The sequence below is a fragment of the Ruditapes philippinarum genome, unplaced genomic scaffold, assembly GCF_026571515.1.
Source record: "Ruditapes philippinarum isolate M1 unplaced genomic scaffold, ASM2657151v2 ctg93_1_1_1_1, whole genome shotgun sequence".
Lineage (NCBI taxonomy): Eukaryota > Metazoa > Mollusca > Bivalvia > Venerida > Veneridae > Ruditapes > Ruditapes philippinarum.
Window position 1 is genome coordinate 373,285 of NW_026860272.1, and position 19,245 is coordinate 392,529.

Sequence of the window (19,245 nt, forward strand, 5' to 3'; positions counted from 1 at the left end):
ATAATAAAAATGTATGATGCATATATAATCAAGCTATAGGTTCATTTCAGCCCGAAAAACATGTCGAGGTGACGGGCGAGGAAAGACATGTCGACTTTTTGTAGCTTATTGTGAAGTTGCAGTACATGAAAATCGGGCACTTGACAAATCATCACATAAATAAAACATTCTAGTGTTCCGTGGTATACATCTTTTCTACGTGTCATACCTCCTTTCCTTATTACAATGAATTTTTACTGCATTGTTATCTATCGCTGGTTTGTTTTTAGCAGAGAGTGGCCTGTGCATGTGCAAAGAGGGTACCGTTTGAGAATATTTTGCAAAGAGGGTACCGTTATGGATATGCACCGTGATATTGTCTGATTTACCTTGACAGAATGCGGGAATAAGCTATGCAAAACACGTGACCCGTAAATGTGTAACACTATCTCTTCCAAATATGGTTATACACATTTCTAGGCTATCGTGTGACGTCACGCAGTGTGTTGGGCGGAAAAGAAATGGGCGGAGCAGTAAGCCGGTTAGAGTGCATATTGGATGTTCTTCGTAAATAAGAAAGCTTAGTAACAGTCGCTTCGCAAGCTCCGCTCCTTTTTAGCTTTCTTATTTACGAAGAACACCCAATATGCACTCTAACCTATACTTCAGCATTATAAAAGTCTTTGGTCTGATTCCTCAGATGTGCAGACTTGCTTAATGGCTCAATTTATAGCTTGATGAATTTGATTAACACTACCTCAGAATTCAACATGATACCAAATCTCAGTGTCAAAGTGGTAAAGGTCGCTGACTTCAATACTCCTGCGCCTCACAGCTGTGGGTTAAGATCCTAATGCACAGAGGGAAATGTAAGGTCTCCCTCCACCAGGAAAGTCACCATATGAAGTTTCCTGTGTTCAGGTTGCTATATACATAAAAACCAACAAAAAACAATACCCAATCCCAGTGCTAGTTTAGAAATACATTTTTATAAAGAAATATTTTTTATTACTTTAGAAATATTCAAATCGACCTGATCCCCTTTATTCTGAACAATTGAAATTCTTATAAAATTTCAAGTTGTTACCTCAGAACTCAGCAAAATTAATGTCTGCCTATGACCACCACCCAGTGTTATTTTATTAATTCCCCTTGAACCTTCAAACCATTCCATATGCCAGCCATTATAAAACATATCATCTTTCCTTTCATCTTTCCAATTTGGCTAAACCTCACACACACCTTTCCATTCTAGCACATCTTTGAACTCTGATCTCTGTTTTCTTCCCAAACAATTCACTGTTTTTTCAGTTCCAATTCAAACAATTAAATGCCAGTAATAGGGAAATAATAGGGAAAAAATTAACATTTCTGATTTTTTTGTGCCATTTATCTTTATTATGGTACAGAGAAATGTTGCTGGGGAATGGATTTGATTTCCACAATCATTTATAATGATTTCCTGGAAATCTCTGTCTATACAGTCTGGGATATAAACAGCAGACAGTCTTTTCAGACGACTTATATAAAAAGTTTTGATTCTACCAGTTCTTTGCTTCATTTATATACCGGTACCTAACTTGAAGGAGGTTGTTTGCACAATCATGATCAAGAAGAAATGATACTATAAACATTAGGTCAAAATGAGTCAGACTGTTGGTGATTTATTGCTAAATGAATTGTCAGCTCAACATTTTATACATTATAATTAACAAGCAAATTCGTTGAATTTATATCCCCCGCCGAGTACTGGTTATTATTAACACAACAACTGAAGACATAAGGCTTTATTTATATATTAATCATGGCATAAACTGTAATATTCTTTGAACTTGAAGCCAAGAAGAATTTTTAAGTTTTCACTATATACATATAAGGAATATCTATGACCCCCTGGAGTGGGGCCAATTTTGACCCCAGGGCTAAAATTTGAACAATTTTGGTAGAGGACCTATAGGTTATATCATATACCAAATATCAAAGCTCTCGGCCTTGTACTTTCAGACAAGATTTTTTAATTTTGCATTTTTGAAACTCCTTTTCTGGCCCGGTGACCTACTTATGCAACAGACCGTAACAATTTGATCAACTTTGTCAGGGGACCACCCTAGGATCATTCCTGTAAAGTTTGGTTGCTGTGCAGTCATTTGTTTCTGAGGAGATGTTGTTTAAAGAAATTGCTGACGACGCACGACGACGGACGGTGGGGGATCACAATAGCTCACATAGATGTAAAAACATCTTAATCTCCAGACTTCATTGCCATTTTCAAGGCATCAAGAAGGGATCTCACAATTTTCAAATATTTTTAAATGTTATTGTAACAAATCATTTTAATTCTTCTTTAATAAAAACTAGAAATCTGTCCATAGGACACGGGTGCCCCCACCGCGCCACTGTTCTGTCAATCTTATGACTCTAGGTCAAATATTTTTTGAAAACTAAAAATCTTTTTACTAAGTAAAGGGCAAGAACTTTACAAATACTGAATAAATCCCCAAGCAAACCCCAAGTTGAAAATTGCAAATTTATACTACTGTAATTCAAGGGCAATAACTCTAACAAAACTGAAAAAAATCCACATGCAAAGTCCCAGGTTCATAGCATCGCAGTGACGTGAATCATTATTCCTGTAATTTAGTGATGTTGATCATTATTCCTGTAAAATTGGTCGATTCTAACTCAAGCACTCAAGGATCAAATAACAACATAATGAAACAGTTTTTACTAAGTCAAGGGAAATAACTCTACAAATACTGGATAAATCCACAAGCGAAACCCTAGGAACAAACTAAATATGCTGAGCAACTTTCCAATAAGGTTTAATGACCCTATGTCAAATCCTTTTTGAGTTACATGCGACACATGTTGAAAATTGCAAACATTTTCTAAGTCAAGGGCAATAACTCTAAAAATACAAAATAAATCCAGACGAAAATACCCAGGTGCACAACTACACATGCTGATCAACATTCCTGTAAAGTATCATGACTCTAGGTCAAATACTTTTCGTGTTACATGCGACACAAGTTGAAAATTACAAAATTTTACTAAGTCAAGGGCAATAACTCTAAAAATACTAAAAATATCCAGACGAAAATACCCAGGTGCACAACTACACATACTGATCAACATTCCTGTAAAGTTTCATGACTCTAGGTCAAATACTTTTTGAGTTACATGCGACACAAGTTGAAAATTACAAAATTTTACTAAGTCAAGGGCAATAACTCTTAAAATACTAAAAATATCCAGACGAAAATACCCAGGTGCACAACTTCACATGCTGATCAACATTCCCATAAAGTTTCGTTGAATTCCAGCCATTAGTTGCAGAGAACTACTCCGGAAACGAAATTCGGACAAAATTTTACTGAGTCAAGGGCAATAACTCTAAAAATACTAAAAATATCCAGACGAAAATACCCAGGTGCACAACTTCACATGCTGATCAACATTCCCATAAAGTTTCGTTGAATTCCAGCCATTAGTTGCAGAGAACTACTCCGGAAACGAAATTCGGACGGACGGACGGACAACGCCAAAACTATATCCCCCTCCCGATTCCATCGGCGGGGGATAATAAAACAAGGACATCATGAAGCTTTTTTCTTTATTATTTTTTTCTTTAATTTTGGCTGGGTTTTATGTCCCACCTCCAGGTTCGAGGGGTAACAGTCGATGACTTAATCTAGTTACCTCTCTGGTGTGGGTTTGATCCCCGGGAGATGCTTCGGTAGTTAAGCGTGGAGGAAGATAGTCTAGTACTGGTGTAACTCTCCAGGAACAATGGTTAGGAAACTACCTGCCTTTATGACTGAAATACTGTTGGAAAAAGGCGTAAAATGAAACAAACAAACAAACAAAAGAAATGTCCCACCAACACAGTATAGGACATATGGCAACCTTCCAGCTTTACTGGTGGGGGGATGACCTCAGGTGCCCCGCTGTGCATTATTTCAATCATAAACTGGTACCAGAATAGAAACACCGACTTAGCTGAATAGCTTTCTCACATGAAGAATCTGACGACACTTGCCTGTCTCGAACCTACAGCTGCGAGAGGCAAGTAGTTAGAAGTCAAAGACCTTAACCACTCAGCCATGGATGTCCCTATGAATGTCATCAATTCTTAATTGCTTATTAGAGCTCCTTTTTAATGAATACATGGACGTCCTCGGGTTTGTTTTACTCACTATGTCTGAGCACATCCACTGTAGAGTTTATTAATATGCTCAGCTCTCATACAGTTATTAGGTCTGCCTTACAAAGCTCAATAGAGAGAGCAAAAGATTTGTAATTCAGGTCTCTGGTTTGATCCTTGCACAAAGAAAAATTTCTCCTTGGCAATATGTTTCGGACATGAAGTCATAAAACGTCTTTCATGGAGTTGTCAGAAATCATGCAAGATAAGTAGATGTTCCCTTGCAGTAAAATATAGGTAATCACTGGTTAGTTAAATATTCAGATAAGGTTGATTGACCAAGGAGATGAATGTGCTAAAATCGGGTTAATCAACACCCCCCCCCCCCCCCCCCCCCCCCCCCCCCCCCCCCCAACAAAAAACAAAAAAGAAAACAACAGAAAAACACACATAATAAATAAAACTAGGACACCTCCCTATATAGATCATAGTTTTACATTCTTTGAAAAATGACATTTTAAACATATTTAAAGGAAAATATGCTGATAACAGCTTGCCTTTTGTCTACCTCATTTTCAATACATTTTAAGTTTCTTTTTACTTACTTTTCATAATGAAAAATGAGTGCTGTCAGTGTAAATCAATTATTTATTGGGTTTAATTCCTACCTTTACAGTTTAAATATCTAAAATTGAAACCTTAAATTCCTGGGCATTTCCTGGGCATTTATTAATATTTCCAGAGCATTGAGTAATATTTCCAGATCATTTATTAACCCTTTTATTTCCTTCATGAGCATATTGTGAAAAATGGCCGTTTTCATTGAAAAGCTTCCTGTTACAAGTTCAAACTGCTATGAAACTATGAAAAATGCTTCAATACTAATCAAACTTGGCACAAATGTTGACTGGACCATTGCCTTTGTAACGACATGCTCAATCTTAAATTTCCTGTAACATTGGCAACAGGAGGGACGTCTCAAAATTGCCAAAAATCAATATTTTGCATTGTTTTTTCCATCAAAACTGATTTCAAAGTGCTGCAACTTCTCAATGGATTGAGATAGAGTAAAAGGTTTTTCAGCGTTGGTTACATGTTACCTTACGATCGACCTGAGGCCATTTAAAGCCTGTCACATGTCCAAAATTTTCTTGGCGATCAGGGGGACTGCTGCCAAACTTCAAACCCCCCAAACAGATAGGGGTTCATCTCCCTTCTGGCAACCCCTTGATGTACCATCTTAATGAGGGGCGGCGCCGAGTGATCACTTTTTAAACAACATTTCTAAAACGAAAACAAGAGGGCCATGATGGCCCTGAAGTCGCTCACCTGTATATAGGCCCCCGGAGCGGGGCCCGTTTAAACCCCAGGGCTTTTATTTGAACAAACTTGGAAGACACTCATTAGAAGATGTTTCACAATAATAAGTTTTTACTACACACATGTAATGAAAAACAATGATCTCACTTGCCCCCCGTCCGCCAGCACCCACTCTCCCCCCCATCCACCCCTGCAGGGCCAATTTTCACCCAAGGGCTTTTATTTGAACAAACTTTGTAGACATCCATAAGAAGATATTTCATGCTAAACATCTAAGCTCTAGCTCATTGGGTTTTTTAAAAGAAGATTTTTAAGTTTTTACTACACACACATATTTAAAAACAATGACACCCCTGGGGCGGGGCCAGTTTTGACCCCAGGGCTTCTATTTGAACAAACTTTGTAGCCGTTTACTAGAAGATATTTTATGCTTAATATCTAAACTCTAGCTATTTCGGTTTTTTCAAAGAAGATTATTTAAGTTTTTGCTATACACATATAAGGAAAATCAATGACCCCCGGGGCGGGGCCAATTTTGACCCCAGGGCTTTTATTTGAACAAACTTGGTAGACACCCATTAGAAGATGTTTCATGCTGAATATCTTAGCTCTAGCTCTTTGGGTTCTTTAAAAGAAGAATTTTTAAGTTTTTACTATATGCATATAGGGAAAATCAATGACCCCCTGGGGCGGGGCCAATTTTGACCCCAGGGATTTTATTTGAACAAACTTGGTAGACACTCACTAGAAGATGTTTCATGCCAAATATCTAAACTCTAGCTATTTAGGTTTTTTCAAGAAGATTTTTTACGTTTTTACTATATGCATATAGGGAAAATCAAGACCCCCCGGGGCGGGGCCAATTTTGACCTCAGGGCTTTTATTTGAACAAACTTTGTAGACACGCACTAGAAGATGTTTCATGCTTAATATTTAAACTCTAGCTATTTGGGTTTTTTCAAAGAAGATTATTTAAGTTTTTGCTATACACATACATGTATAAGGAAAATCAATGACCCCCGAGGCGGGGCCAATTTCGACCCTAGGGCTTTTATTTGAACAAACTTGGTAGACACCCATTAGAAGATGTTTCATGCTGAATATCTTAGCTCTAGCTCTTTGAGTTCTTTCAAAGAAGATTTTGTAAGTTTTTACTATATGCATATAGGGAAAATCAATGACCCCCTGGGGCGGGGCCATTTTTAACCCTAGGGCTTTTATTTGAACAAACTTGGTACACACTCATTAGAAGATGTTTCATGCTGAATATCTTAGCTCTAGCTCTTTGGGTTCTTTAAATGAAGAATTTTTAAGTTTTTACTATATGCATATAGGGAAAATCAATGACCCCCTGGGGCGGGCCAATTTTGACCCCAGGGCTTTTATTTGAACAAACTTGGTACACACTCATTAGAAGATGTTTCATGCTGAATATCTTAGCTCTAGCTCTTTGGGTTCTTTAAAAGAAGAATTTTTAAGTTTTTACTATATGCATATAGGGAAAATCAATGACCCCCTGGGGCGGGGCCAATTTTGACCCCAGGGATTTTATTTGAACAAACTTGGTAGACACTCACTAGAAGATGTTTCATGCCAAATATCTAAGCTCTAGCTCTTAGGGTTTTTTAAAAGAAGATATTTAAAGTTTTTTCTTTCGGTTGCCATGGCAACCAGAGTTCTGCATGGAATTAAATTCTTTGAACAATTTTTAAAGGTGACCACCAAAGGAACATTCCTGTGAAGTTTGGATGAAATTGGCTTAGTGGTTTATGAGGAGATGTCATTTAAAGTAAAAGTTTACGGACGGACGGACGACGGACGGACGACGGACGAAAAGCGATCACAAAAGCTCACCCTGTCACTTTGTGACAGGTGAGCTAAAAAGTGTTTGGGGCCTAAATAGGGCATTTTTTCACTGTTTGAGGCCTCAAAAAGGGGGGGTTGAAAAGCCGTCATAACTTGTCTAGATGAGGTAAAGGATTAATATTTCCTAAGAATGTAAATATTTCCAGAGCATATAATTATTTCAGAGCATAAAATTATATTAATGTTCCCAGAGCATAATATTTTTATAAGCACTTAATAGAAAATAATATTTCAAGAATCTAATATTTTCAGAGCAGAATAGAAAAAGCATAACATTCCAGAATATTAAATTTCTTGAGCATAATATTTCAAAAGCATAATATTTTTAGTCCATTTAATAGAAAATATTTCAGAAGTGCATGTCCTGCGAGAGCATTATATCTTAAAGAACATAGTATTTCATGAGTCTGCATAGAATTTCTAGAGCATATTAATATTCGTTGAGCTAAAACAACTTGATTGAACAAATAACCCACAGAAAATTGTTTGGTAATAAATTTCTTTGAAAAAAGCTACCCCGGTATATCATGAGAGATAATTTCATTTAAATGCATATCAACAAGTGACCAATATATCATTTTACCAGAAGAACTACTTAAGGTAGCTCGCTACTTTCCGACCGAAATTTGACAATATCTCAGATCTTGATGATTTTTGGTATACAGACATGTAGATATGTAAGCTTTACTTCTGCAGCATTATTTTATAAATAAACAGCGTTACTATGACGTCAAAGCGCCCTCTATCGGTGGCGGCGAAATTGCGTCTTTTTTATCAATAAACCGGTCTGTTATTATCAATTTTCATCCGATTTCCTTCATTTTAATTTTATAATGTTCAGTAAATGTATGTCTTTGTAACGATGTCTTTCTTGAACATTTGCTTAATACTCTGCGATTCTACGTTATTTTCCCTCACGTTCTGACGTCCATATTTGATGCAAATATCGCGCGATATCGCAATAAAGATTGTGAAATAATAAAAAATCAACACGGTGAATTTTGCTATAATTTTTTTAACATGTAGTGAAGTCATAAAAGAAAATATTTATGCAATAAAAATATAGGGTCAACGCGTAAGATATTTTGCTATTACTATTTGAATATAAAATAAAGGGTGAGTAAAACGTAATGATTTTGGTGACGTCAAATATTTTTCTCAAGGAAATTTTCACGACTTTTTCGATAAATAACATACTGACAGGAATAAAAATGTGTGAAAACCATCAACAACAATAGTTTGTAGACATGTTCCGTAAAAATGTTCTTTTAAAAGTCCTGTCAGATGCCTGCATTTCGATGAATATCTTCAATTATATACATGTACAACAAATCAGGGTATAACTGTCTGCAAAAGTTGGTATCAATCGCTGAAAAACTGCAACGAATGGATATAAATACCTCGAGGACTGAAAGACAATTCAGAATATTGAAAGATATAATTAAAAGGCCACATAAGTGGAAATTATAAAACATAAATTTTGCAAAGAATGTCAGAAAAAAAGAATGAAAAGGCTGGTGCAGTCGCAATGTCATCATGTTATGTGTATCTCGGTACAACATAAACTTCCATGTTATCATATGTAACAATTTTGAATTGTATATATCAGTTAGTAGGAACAGATACATAGATAACATCTATGTCTGTGGTAGGAAATGAATCAAATTTACGTTTCAAAAATATATGATCAACTGGAAGAAGCAACGATTTGTACGTAAGCCATGATTCACTGATAGTCACTTATTTCGACACATTTGTATGCATATCTATTTGAATTGTAGTTTTACGATGTGTTTTGACACCGAGGCTCGTCTGCCTTTATGTGATTTTATGAAAGTGTTTAAAGGCTGAATGTAACGTAAAATAAATATTCTACGGGTATAAGCTAAGCGACCTAATATTCTTACTTCATTCATACAGCAATATGTGAATCTTATTTTTTGCGCTAAAACTAGTTAATTCATATAATAATATAACACTTTAACAACATCACATTATAAAATTAGAATTAAAAGATGTATGGGACTGTATCCTGCAAATTAGAAAAGTATTTAAAAGGGGATTGTCGGATTAAACATTGTAAATGTGCTCATCTAGCGCATGCTTTCAATGAGAAAATAATCAACAATTTAAAAAATATACGTTTCATCAAGTCCCTGTGTTGTTTATACTTACTATCGTAATGTTTGACGTAAGAAAATTGTTATTTGGTATTATTCTTTGAACTCCAACAACTATTAACGTCACCAAAATCATAACGTTTCACTCACCTTTATTTTATTTTAAAACAGTAATAGCAAAATATCTTACGCGTTGACCCTATATTTTTATTGCATAAATATTTTCCTTCACTATCTCACTACACGCTCGGAAAATTATAGCAAAATTCACCGTGTTGATTTTTTTTTATTACACAATCTTTAATGCGATATCGCGCGATATTTGCATCAAATATGGACGTCAGAACGTAGAGAAAAATGACGTAAAATCGCAGACTATTAAGTAAATGTTAAAGAAAGACATCATTACAAAGACATACATTTACTGAACATTATGATATTAAAATGAAGGAAATCGGATGAAAATTGATAAGAACAGACCGGTTTATTGATAAAAAAGACGCAATTTCACCGCCACCGATAGAGGGCGCTTTGACGTCAGAGTAACGCTGTTTATTTATAAAATAATACTGCAGAATTAAAGCTCACATATTTATATGTTTGCATACCAAAAATCATCAAGATCTGAGATGTTGTCATATTTCGGTCGGAAAGTAGCGAGCTACCTTAAGTAAATGGTAATGCATTCATGTACAGGACTTTTGTTGTCATAAAGTGTGCAATATCACTTAATTTTTATATGTAAAATTTTACAAGTCAGTGCATACTTCTATAATTTAGCATCAATTGTTAATACAGTCAACTATCGTTATCTTGACATTGTTTTTCTTGCATATCAGACTGGCGTTTCCGTTAGTTTTACCCATGCCGGAAATTTCATCTGGCATGGGGGGTTCCAGATGAGTCGCGTGCTGTACAATGGCACGATAAAGATGACGTCATTTTACCGTTATGAATGATTTTGTAATTCATACGCTGTTGAATGAAAGTAGTTACGGTTGTAATGATATAAATTTTCATTGAAAATAAAGATAAAGAATTTAAAATATAATGGAATATGGTAGAATATGCAAGAAAAAATATCTGACATATGTTTGCGGTTCGGATCGGAATATCCGTCCCTCGGTCACCCGCCCATGGGCGGGTCACCTCGGGACGGATATTCCGATCCGAACCGCAAAATATGACAGATATTATTATTCTCGATATTCTTGATGAAAATTTGAAAGATCCGATTTTCTCCCTTCTTTATCTATACTGGATATATTTGTTTATCTTGACATTTTTATTTCGATATTTTAAATATCTCGGAGTAAAATTTCAGTTCTTTTCACACTATTATTTTTTGTTTATCTCGACTAACAATTTTTCGTCTGTCCCCTGTAGAGGTATGAAAAACACAAAACAGATGATAATCGCTCAATAGCGCATGTCATAATGATGATTATGTTTGTAACAAGTCAAGCTGATTTTATAAAAGTTTCACATCATTAGAAAATCAAACAATCTTTAGAAGAGCCTGATAACTAACCGGGAAGGATATCTGGATCGACCACGCTGAAAACAATGTTTTCGCTATAGTGATGTATTACTGAGTAAACCTCACTATGTGTATTTATCACGTTTATCAGTATTTTCCGCTAATGTAACTTTTTTAAAATATTGGCTTCATGATATAAAGCTCAAGCAAGCAAAACATGGAGATATCATTAGACTATAGTCTATAGGAATGCACAAAAGTCATGTCTTTTGTAAAAATCAAGTTCTATCTGGTTCAAACCCTTATACGTTTATCTCAACATTTCGTTATCTCGATATTTTTTGGATAGTCCCAATGACTTCGAGATAACGAGAGTCAACTGTATCATAATATAGTGATATTATCTAGGTTACATCATAGCGTATGATAATCACAGCGTGTAGAACACTGAGGAACGCATATGTAACCATGGATATTTCTCTAAATATTCTGGTCTTGTTTTGTTTCTTAAAAGTGTTTACAGCAGGTAAGATTTTTCTATAATAATTATCATCATACTGCAAAAACTAAAACACTTAATAATGAAAAATAAATTATTAAAGGAACTGACTTTAGCTGTTTAAAGCGTTAATTTTGTATTCTAAACGGCATCTTATTGTAATGACTTAATCGTTCTTCGTTTGCATGCATGATTTAATATGAAATCGTTATAACAGATTGTATGTGTACCAGTATTCTAAACTGCATTCCTTGAACATTTTTGTCCACAGTTTATGGCGCAAGACCATCTTTCATTATTCCGGTTACAAATATCACAGTTGTAGAAGGAAATACAGCCATGTTGCCTTGTGCTGTAAAAAACCTTGGCGATCATAAGGTAAATGAAATGTGCCATTTTATTTTTTGTATCAGTGCCTTTATAGTTTATTTGAGATATACTTTTAAATTACATAATAAATATATACAGTAACATTTTAAAACACCAGACCCCAGAGCTTTTATTTGAACAAACTTAGTAGACACTGACTAAATGATGTTTCATGCCAAATATTTAAGCTCTAGCTCTATCGATTTTTAAAAGAAGATTTTTTAAGTTTTTTTCTTTCGGTTGCAATGGCAACCAGACTTCTGCATGGAATTACATGTATATTCTTTGAACAATTTTTAAAGTTGGCTACCACAGGAACATTCCTGTGAAGTTTGGATGAAATTGGCTTTGCTGTTTATGAGGAGATGTCATTTAAAGTAAATGTTTATGGACCGACGACGGACGGACAGACTGACGAAAAGCGATCACAAAAGCTAACCATGTCACTTTGTGACAGGTGAGCTAAAAATATAGCCACTAATAGCAAAAGCCGGCAAAAATCAAGCAAAATTTAGACATTTGTCCTTGAAGGTCAAGGTCATTTATGAATGAAAGTCAAGTTTAGTCTGGTCTACTTGAAGGTCATGTCCCAAGGGTTGTTGTGACCAAGTATGAAGACAATACACCAACAACTTAAAAAGTTATGATCAAGGTTAAAGTTTGTGGCAGCAACTGCAACGTCAACTCTGACATGACTGTAACAGTACCCCTATTTATTTTCCAAAAACAAATCAAATTTACAGAAATGATCATGTGAGTCCTTGTTTTTGTTTGTTTGTTTGTTTCATTTTACGCCTTTTTCCAACAGTATTTCAGTCATATATGCGGGTAGTTTCCTAACCATCGTTCCTGGAGAGTTACACCAGTACTAGACTACCTTCCTCCGCGCTAAACTACCAAAGCATCTCCCAAAGCATGTGAGTCCTTTATTTGAAATAGAATCTAAGACTGTTAGCTACTGTCAACTATTTTTATGTCTTTTTAAAGGTAATATGGACAAGTCCTTCACGGTTATTATTGACCCACATGGATCGTAGAATAATAGATGACACTCGTTACTCCGTAGAAAGACCATTTAGCAGTGACTGGAACCTGCGCATTCAAAATGTTAGGTCCAGTGACAGAGGTAACTATATCTGTCAAGTAAACACCAATCCGGTCATATCAACAATTGTCATCCTTGACGTTAAAGGTAAATTGATTTTCATAAATGTTTCATTTAATGTATTTTGAAATATAGTTAATTTAAGAATAATTTGGAACACAATACTATACATTTTGAATTTTGTGGTTGTAATAGTTTCTTGATTTACAATTCATTAAATTAATAAAATTGTACAAAAAAGTAACTCATTAATGATATTATAATATATTTGTATAACATTTACTTTGTTTACATTTTACTACATTTATGACAAACTATTTCACATTTATCCCTACTCTTTTTTTCAAGTAACAAGCATCTTACATTTCTCTAAAACCATTTTTTTTTAAACATTTTAAAATTCATGTTTGCTCTGTGTAGAGAAGGAGTTTTTCTCCGAGGCATAATGTGCCTTAGATTGAAGTTGGACATAAGACACAGGGGGTCACAATAGTTCACCTTGAGCACTCTGTGATCAGGTTGTGAAGGTGAGCTAAAAATGGCACTGCTAGTCCGTCTTGGCACTCAGATCATGCTAAGAATAATTCCTCAGTAATAATCACTCTTACAAAAATGTTGCTACTTCAATAATTACATTTATAATTAAATTAATAAATTTAATTGTATATGAAGAGAATCACATTTTCTTTGTGCAGTTCCTGCACAGATTAGACATGATGTTTCAAGCAGAGATGTGATATTGAAAGAAGGTGAAACATTGTCTCTACAATGTAACGCCACCGGGATTCCGCAGCCTACAGTCAAATGGTATAAACTACAATCAGGACACAAGCAGGGTAAGTTGCCAACCTTAAATATCACGCTGAAACTACTGACCTGGAAAAAGAGTTACTTCCCTGTCATGGAAATCATTCAATCTCAGAAATGCATCTTTTTTACACCCTCCTAGTTATATTTATATCATGTGACCTTGAGGATTTAAGCCATAAGCCATTTCAATCAATCAGTGCAAAACAGATATAACTCCTTCACATTGTAATTTGTGTTACAGCTGTTTTGCACAAAACCAACCCTTGATAGTTTTACTTCTTATTTCTGTTGAAGAATCTGTTTGTCTGGTACAATTTTCTGTATCCGATATTATTTGTTACCATATTTTAACCAAGTTTATGTATTTTACAGACATTAACAGTTCTGGTGGGGTGCTGACAATACCAAATGTAACCAGAAAGAATGCCGGTACATACGAGTGCGTGGCTTTTAATGGCTGGTCAGACAGCAGGCAAATTGGCGTCGTCATACAAAGTACATACTGTTTAAATAGAGTAAAATAAAAAAACTTATCTTAACACTTGCACCCAAGCCCTTTCAAAGCTATTTCAGGAATACAGTAAACTTCATTTATAGCAAACATGGTTATAGCGAACTTCCGGCTATAAGGAACAATTTATTTTGGCCCGAATTTTGCCCTTCTTTATTTAATATAAAAATATACGGTTATAGCGAACATGGTTATAAGAAATTATCGCTTATAAGGAACTCATTTCTTTGTCCCAATTTAGTTAAAAGTGCAGAAAATTACACTTTAATAACGAACTCCAAATATCGTCTATTCGTAAATATATCCCGCATTTTCAACTTTCGTTTTCATTGGCACATAATAAAACTCGCAGAGGTACCGTTTATTGTTGTATGTCATTCAATATATCTATGAAAATGAATTTGTAGAAGTATGTAATAGTTTTCTATTTAGGATATTTTTAGCACGAGTTCTTGTCGGTAATTCCTTTTATTCTATAATTTCTTTTCTTTAATAGTTTTGCTTGAGTAAAATAATTATCGGTTTTCAACATAATCACGCATACAAAGTATGCTTGATTGAAATGAAAAGAAATCTATATATTTGATTAGTAAAAGTCACCCTTAAAATATAATAGAAGATATTCAATATAAAAGGAAGAAAAATGGTAAATCTTGTTTATTCTTATTTATTGAATGAAAACGAAAAGCACTTAGTTAAGAAACAAAATATGATTTTTTATGAAAAATTGAGAAACGGAGTAAAACTAAAACAGAAATAGCAAAGGATTTTCAAATTCCAAAATGTACGCTCTCGGGTATTGTGTCTGAAAAAGAAATAAATGACTAATTATTCTTAATCAAATGCTATTAAAAATGGCGGACGATGTTTAACAATCAGTTTGTTATATGTATATCTGTTCGCTATAAAAACTTTTGATACAAGGAACTAATTCGCTATATGCTTACAAGGAACTCCGGATATAAGGAACAGATTTTGAATGTCCCAATGAGTTCGTTATAAGCGGAGTTTACTGTAATCGCTATTGAGAAATTAAAAAAAGTTGAAAATCTAAGTTTTTTTCACATGTGTATGATCATAAAACCTTAATCTGTACTTTTAAGATACAAATCAAAAGAAACTGTCGAAATAGTTCATTTTTTTTTCACAAGTTTTTCACAAGTTTTCACAATTTGAGTTTTTGAATTGCTTTTTGAAAGTTGGACATTCTGATGCTTTTTTGGATTGAAGTGCACAGACGTTTTTTGTTTTCTTCAGTTGCTCCAAAGGTGAACATCCCCTACAAAAGGGTTGGTCAGAGTGTAGGGAGAGAAGTCATATTGGATTGTGAAATTACAGCTGATCCATTGGCTGATATGCACTGGCTAAAGGGTAACATCAGCCTTCACAACCTGAACAATGACAAATACCAGGTACATGATGCCACATTCACATTTTTCATTTCAGTGTTTACAGTGCAGATTATTTCTCAGAATATTCTGACAGAAATGAGCATGCTGTTATATAAGATGAAGGTTCCAGACAAATCTCCAATCAAACATTGACCTAGGGCATGTTCAATCCAGTCATACATTGACCTAGGGCAGGTTCAATACAGTCATATATTGACCTAGGGCATGTTCAACCCCAATCCAGTCATATATTGACCTAGGGCATGTTCAATCCAGTCATACATTGACCTAGGGCGTGTTCTCTCCAGTCATACATTGACCTAGGGTGTGTTCTCTCCAGTCAAACATTGACCTAGGGCATGTTCAATCCAGTCATATATTGACCTAGGGGCATGTTCAATCCAGTCCATACATTGACCTAGGGCATGTTCAATCCAGTCATACATTGACCTAGGGTGTGTTCTCTCCAGTCAAACATTGACCTAGGGCATGTTCAATCAAGTCATATATTGACCTAGGGCATATTTCCTCAAGTCATACATTGACCTAGGGTGTGTTCTATCCAGTCATAAATAGACCTAGGGTGTGTTTTCTCCAGTCATACATTGACCTACTGGGCATATTTTTCTCAAGTCAAACATTGACCTAGGGCAATGTTTCTCCAGTCATACATTGACCTAGGGCATGTTCTCTTCAGTCATGTGTTCAATCCAGTCATACATTGACCTAGGGCATGTTCTATCCAGTCATTTATTGACCTAGGGTGTGTTTTCTCCAGTCATACATTGACCTACTGGGCATATTTTCTCAAGTCAAACATTGACCTAGGGCATGTTCTCTCCAGTCATACATTGACCTAGGGCATGTTCTCTTCAGTCATATATTGACCTAGGGCATGTTCAATCCAGTCATACATTGACCTAGGGCATGTTCAATCCAGTCATACATTGACCTAATCTAGTCATACACCGACCTAGAGTGTGTTTTCTCCAGTCATACATTGACCTAGCACATGTTTTCTCCAGTAAAACATTGACCTAGGGCATGTTCAATCTAGTCATACATTGACCAAGGGTGTGTTCTCTTCAGTCAAAAATTGGCCTAGGGCGTGTTCTCTCTAGTAATGCACTGACCTAGGGTGTGGTCTCTCCCATCATCCATTGACCTAGGGCAATATGCTCTCTCCTGCAAAATGCAAAACATTGATCTAGGGCATGTTCACTCTAGTCAAACATTGACCTTGGGTATATTTTGTAATAGATTAACATTTTCCACAGGAAATCAAATTTTAAATCTTGTCTGTATGCAGGCAAATTAACAGTCAAATAAGCAGAAAATTACACAATATAGCAGGACTGGAAGTTAGAAAGAGACTTTAAATCATCTTACAAAGTACAATTCTAAGTTCATCTATATAACAGTTACTGTTTAAAGGTCTTCTATATTTATAAGCAAATGTCATTGATGCATTATAGATACCTGTAGGGACGCTTTTTTAAAAAAGGCTCAACAATGATATGATGCACTTTTACTAAGAATTGTTATTTCAACAGAAAATAAAAGCTGAAAGCTGCTTTAATAAATTGATGAAAAACAAGCATTTGATAGTATTGCGGGCAATACAGTAGTCCCCTACCGGTCCCTCAAAAAGTTCTTTAATTGTCATACACTCCTGTGTATTGCCATTTATAATGAATTTGAGGATGAAGTCTGTATTTGAAAATATCGACCACAAAACATAATAAAATAAGTTTGTCTATATCACAGTAATGTGTTAAGTTTCCATGCTTAGTAAGGAAATTATTTGTTTTATACAACCTTGTCATATTATTACGATGTGGGATTTTAAAGTAAATCCTATAAGGAATGAAGAAGTTGGAGTGAAAATACCAGTTTCTCGAAAAAAATCTAAGTTCAGGGGGACATAATTCTGGAAATAGTCTTGCTAGAGTATTTAACCTTCTCAAAAAATGTCGAGTGATAATAAGAAACATATATATGAAGTTTGAAGTAGATACATTAGGAAATAAAGAAGTTATTTAAAAAAGACAACATTTTTTCCCCTAAAAAATCTAAGTTCAAGGGAGGTAATACTGATATTTTTTGTGCTAGAGTTATAAACCTTGTCACATATGATGTGGTTGATGACCAGAAACTTATATTTAAAAGTTTGAAGTAAACACCTTAAGAAATAAAGAACATATAGTGAAAAAGCTGAAAAATTTAAATCAGAAATCTTGAAATTCAGGCTATTTGTTGCCATAGCAACCAGAATTTCAACATAGGAAGAAAAAAGAAAAAGATGTGCATAATCTCCAGACTGCCATCTAACAATATTTCAAGTTTCATAAAAATATTTTCAGTACTTTTTGAGTTATCACTGGATCCAGTTTATGTGTTAAATTTGCCATATTTTCAGACTATTTGTTGCCATAGCAACCAGAATTTTCAACATAGGAAGAAAAAAAAAAGTCGTGCATAATCTCCATACTGCCATCTATCCATATATCAAGTTTCATAAAAATATTTTCAGTACTTTTTGCGTTATCGCGGGATCCAGTTTTGTGGACGGACGGACTGACGGACTGACAGACTGACAGACAGACAGACAGACGGACAGACAGACGGACAGACGGACGGAGGGTAAACCTAAAGTCCCCTCCGGTTAAACCGGTAGGGGACTAATTATAAGGCTAGTTAAAGTAACAATTTAAAGATTAACATGATTATAAATCCTTATTTTTCAGACGGAACTCTACAGTAGTGACACAGACAATATCACAAAAAACCTGTATTTGACAATAATACACCTGCAGAAAGATGACTTTGGGAATTATACATGCTTTGCAAGCAATTCCATAGGCACAGATTATGACACTGTGAAAGTATATGGTAAAATGTTCCCTTGAGTTTTTTATTGTTGTTTTGTTTTACCTCACACCAACTAGGAAAAATACGTGTTATTCAAGCAATTCCATTGACACAGATTTTGACACTGTGGAAGTGTACGGTAAAATGTTTCCTTGGTTTTTATTGTTGTTTTGTTTTACCTCACCACACCAACACTGTTAAAGCCATATGACGACTTTCCAGCTTTATTTTTGCAGAGAGACCTCAGGTGCCCCTCCATATATGAATCCAGGTACTTAAGGGCACCTGAGTAGAATCGCCAATGTTGGATAGCTTCCTCATATGAAAAAATTCCAAAGACCAGGATGGGATTTGAACCCACAGCGATGAGGGGCAAGTGGTTTGAAGTTAGGAACCTTAACCACTAGCCACAGACGCCACTATATTCCCTTGTTTGTTTTCAAATGTACACCTTATTCAAAGCAAAATAGTTATTAGGTTTTTACACTACACTGTATATTGAATGATCTTGTTCAAAAGAAATTGTAACTCAAAAAAGTATCTGTGATCAATTTTAAGGTCAGGCCATCAGTGATGACATGTGTTTTCTCATGATAGCCAATTTCATGTTGCAGCTACTGTGTAGCAGGAGACCCAAAATTCATTAACATGCCAAAACACATTTTTTTATTCAAGCCCCCCATAACTCAGCTGAAAACCCTTCAACTAGAAAACCAGTGTGATATGTGCAAGTACTTGTGCTACCGATCAATCCTGTAAAAATCCATTATTGTTGCTTTT

The 19,245-nt window shown here is 35.1% G+C and overlaps 2 protein-coding genes across 2 annotated transcripts in view; one reads left to right on the top strand and one right to left on the bottom strand.

Moving 5' to 3' along the window:
• Positions 1–19,245, bottom strand: part of LOC132759481 (PDZ domain-containing protein 2-like) — a 70,877-nt gene that overhangs the window by 31,377 nt on the left and 20,255 nt on the right. The window lies entirely within an intron of this gene.
• LOC132759473 (opioid-binding protein/cell adhesion molecule homolog) lies at positions 11,289–18,518 on the top strand. Its single transcript, XM_060751245.1, has 7 exons — positions 11,289–11,435; positions 11,680–11,786; positions 12,765–12,969; positions 13,578–13,718; positions 14,065–14,187; positions 15,461–15,615; positions 18,342–18,518. Exons 1-7 carry the CDS (start codon positions 11,333–11,335, stop codon positions 18,501–18,503), a joined length of 996 nt encoding a protein of 331 aa, XP_060607228.1. The 5' UTR covers positions 11,289–11,332; the 3' UTR covers positions 18,504–18,518.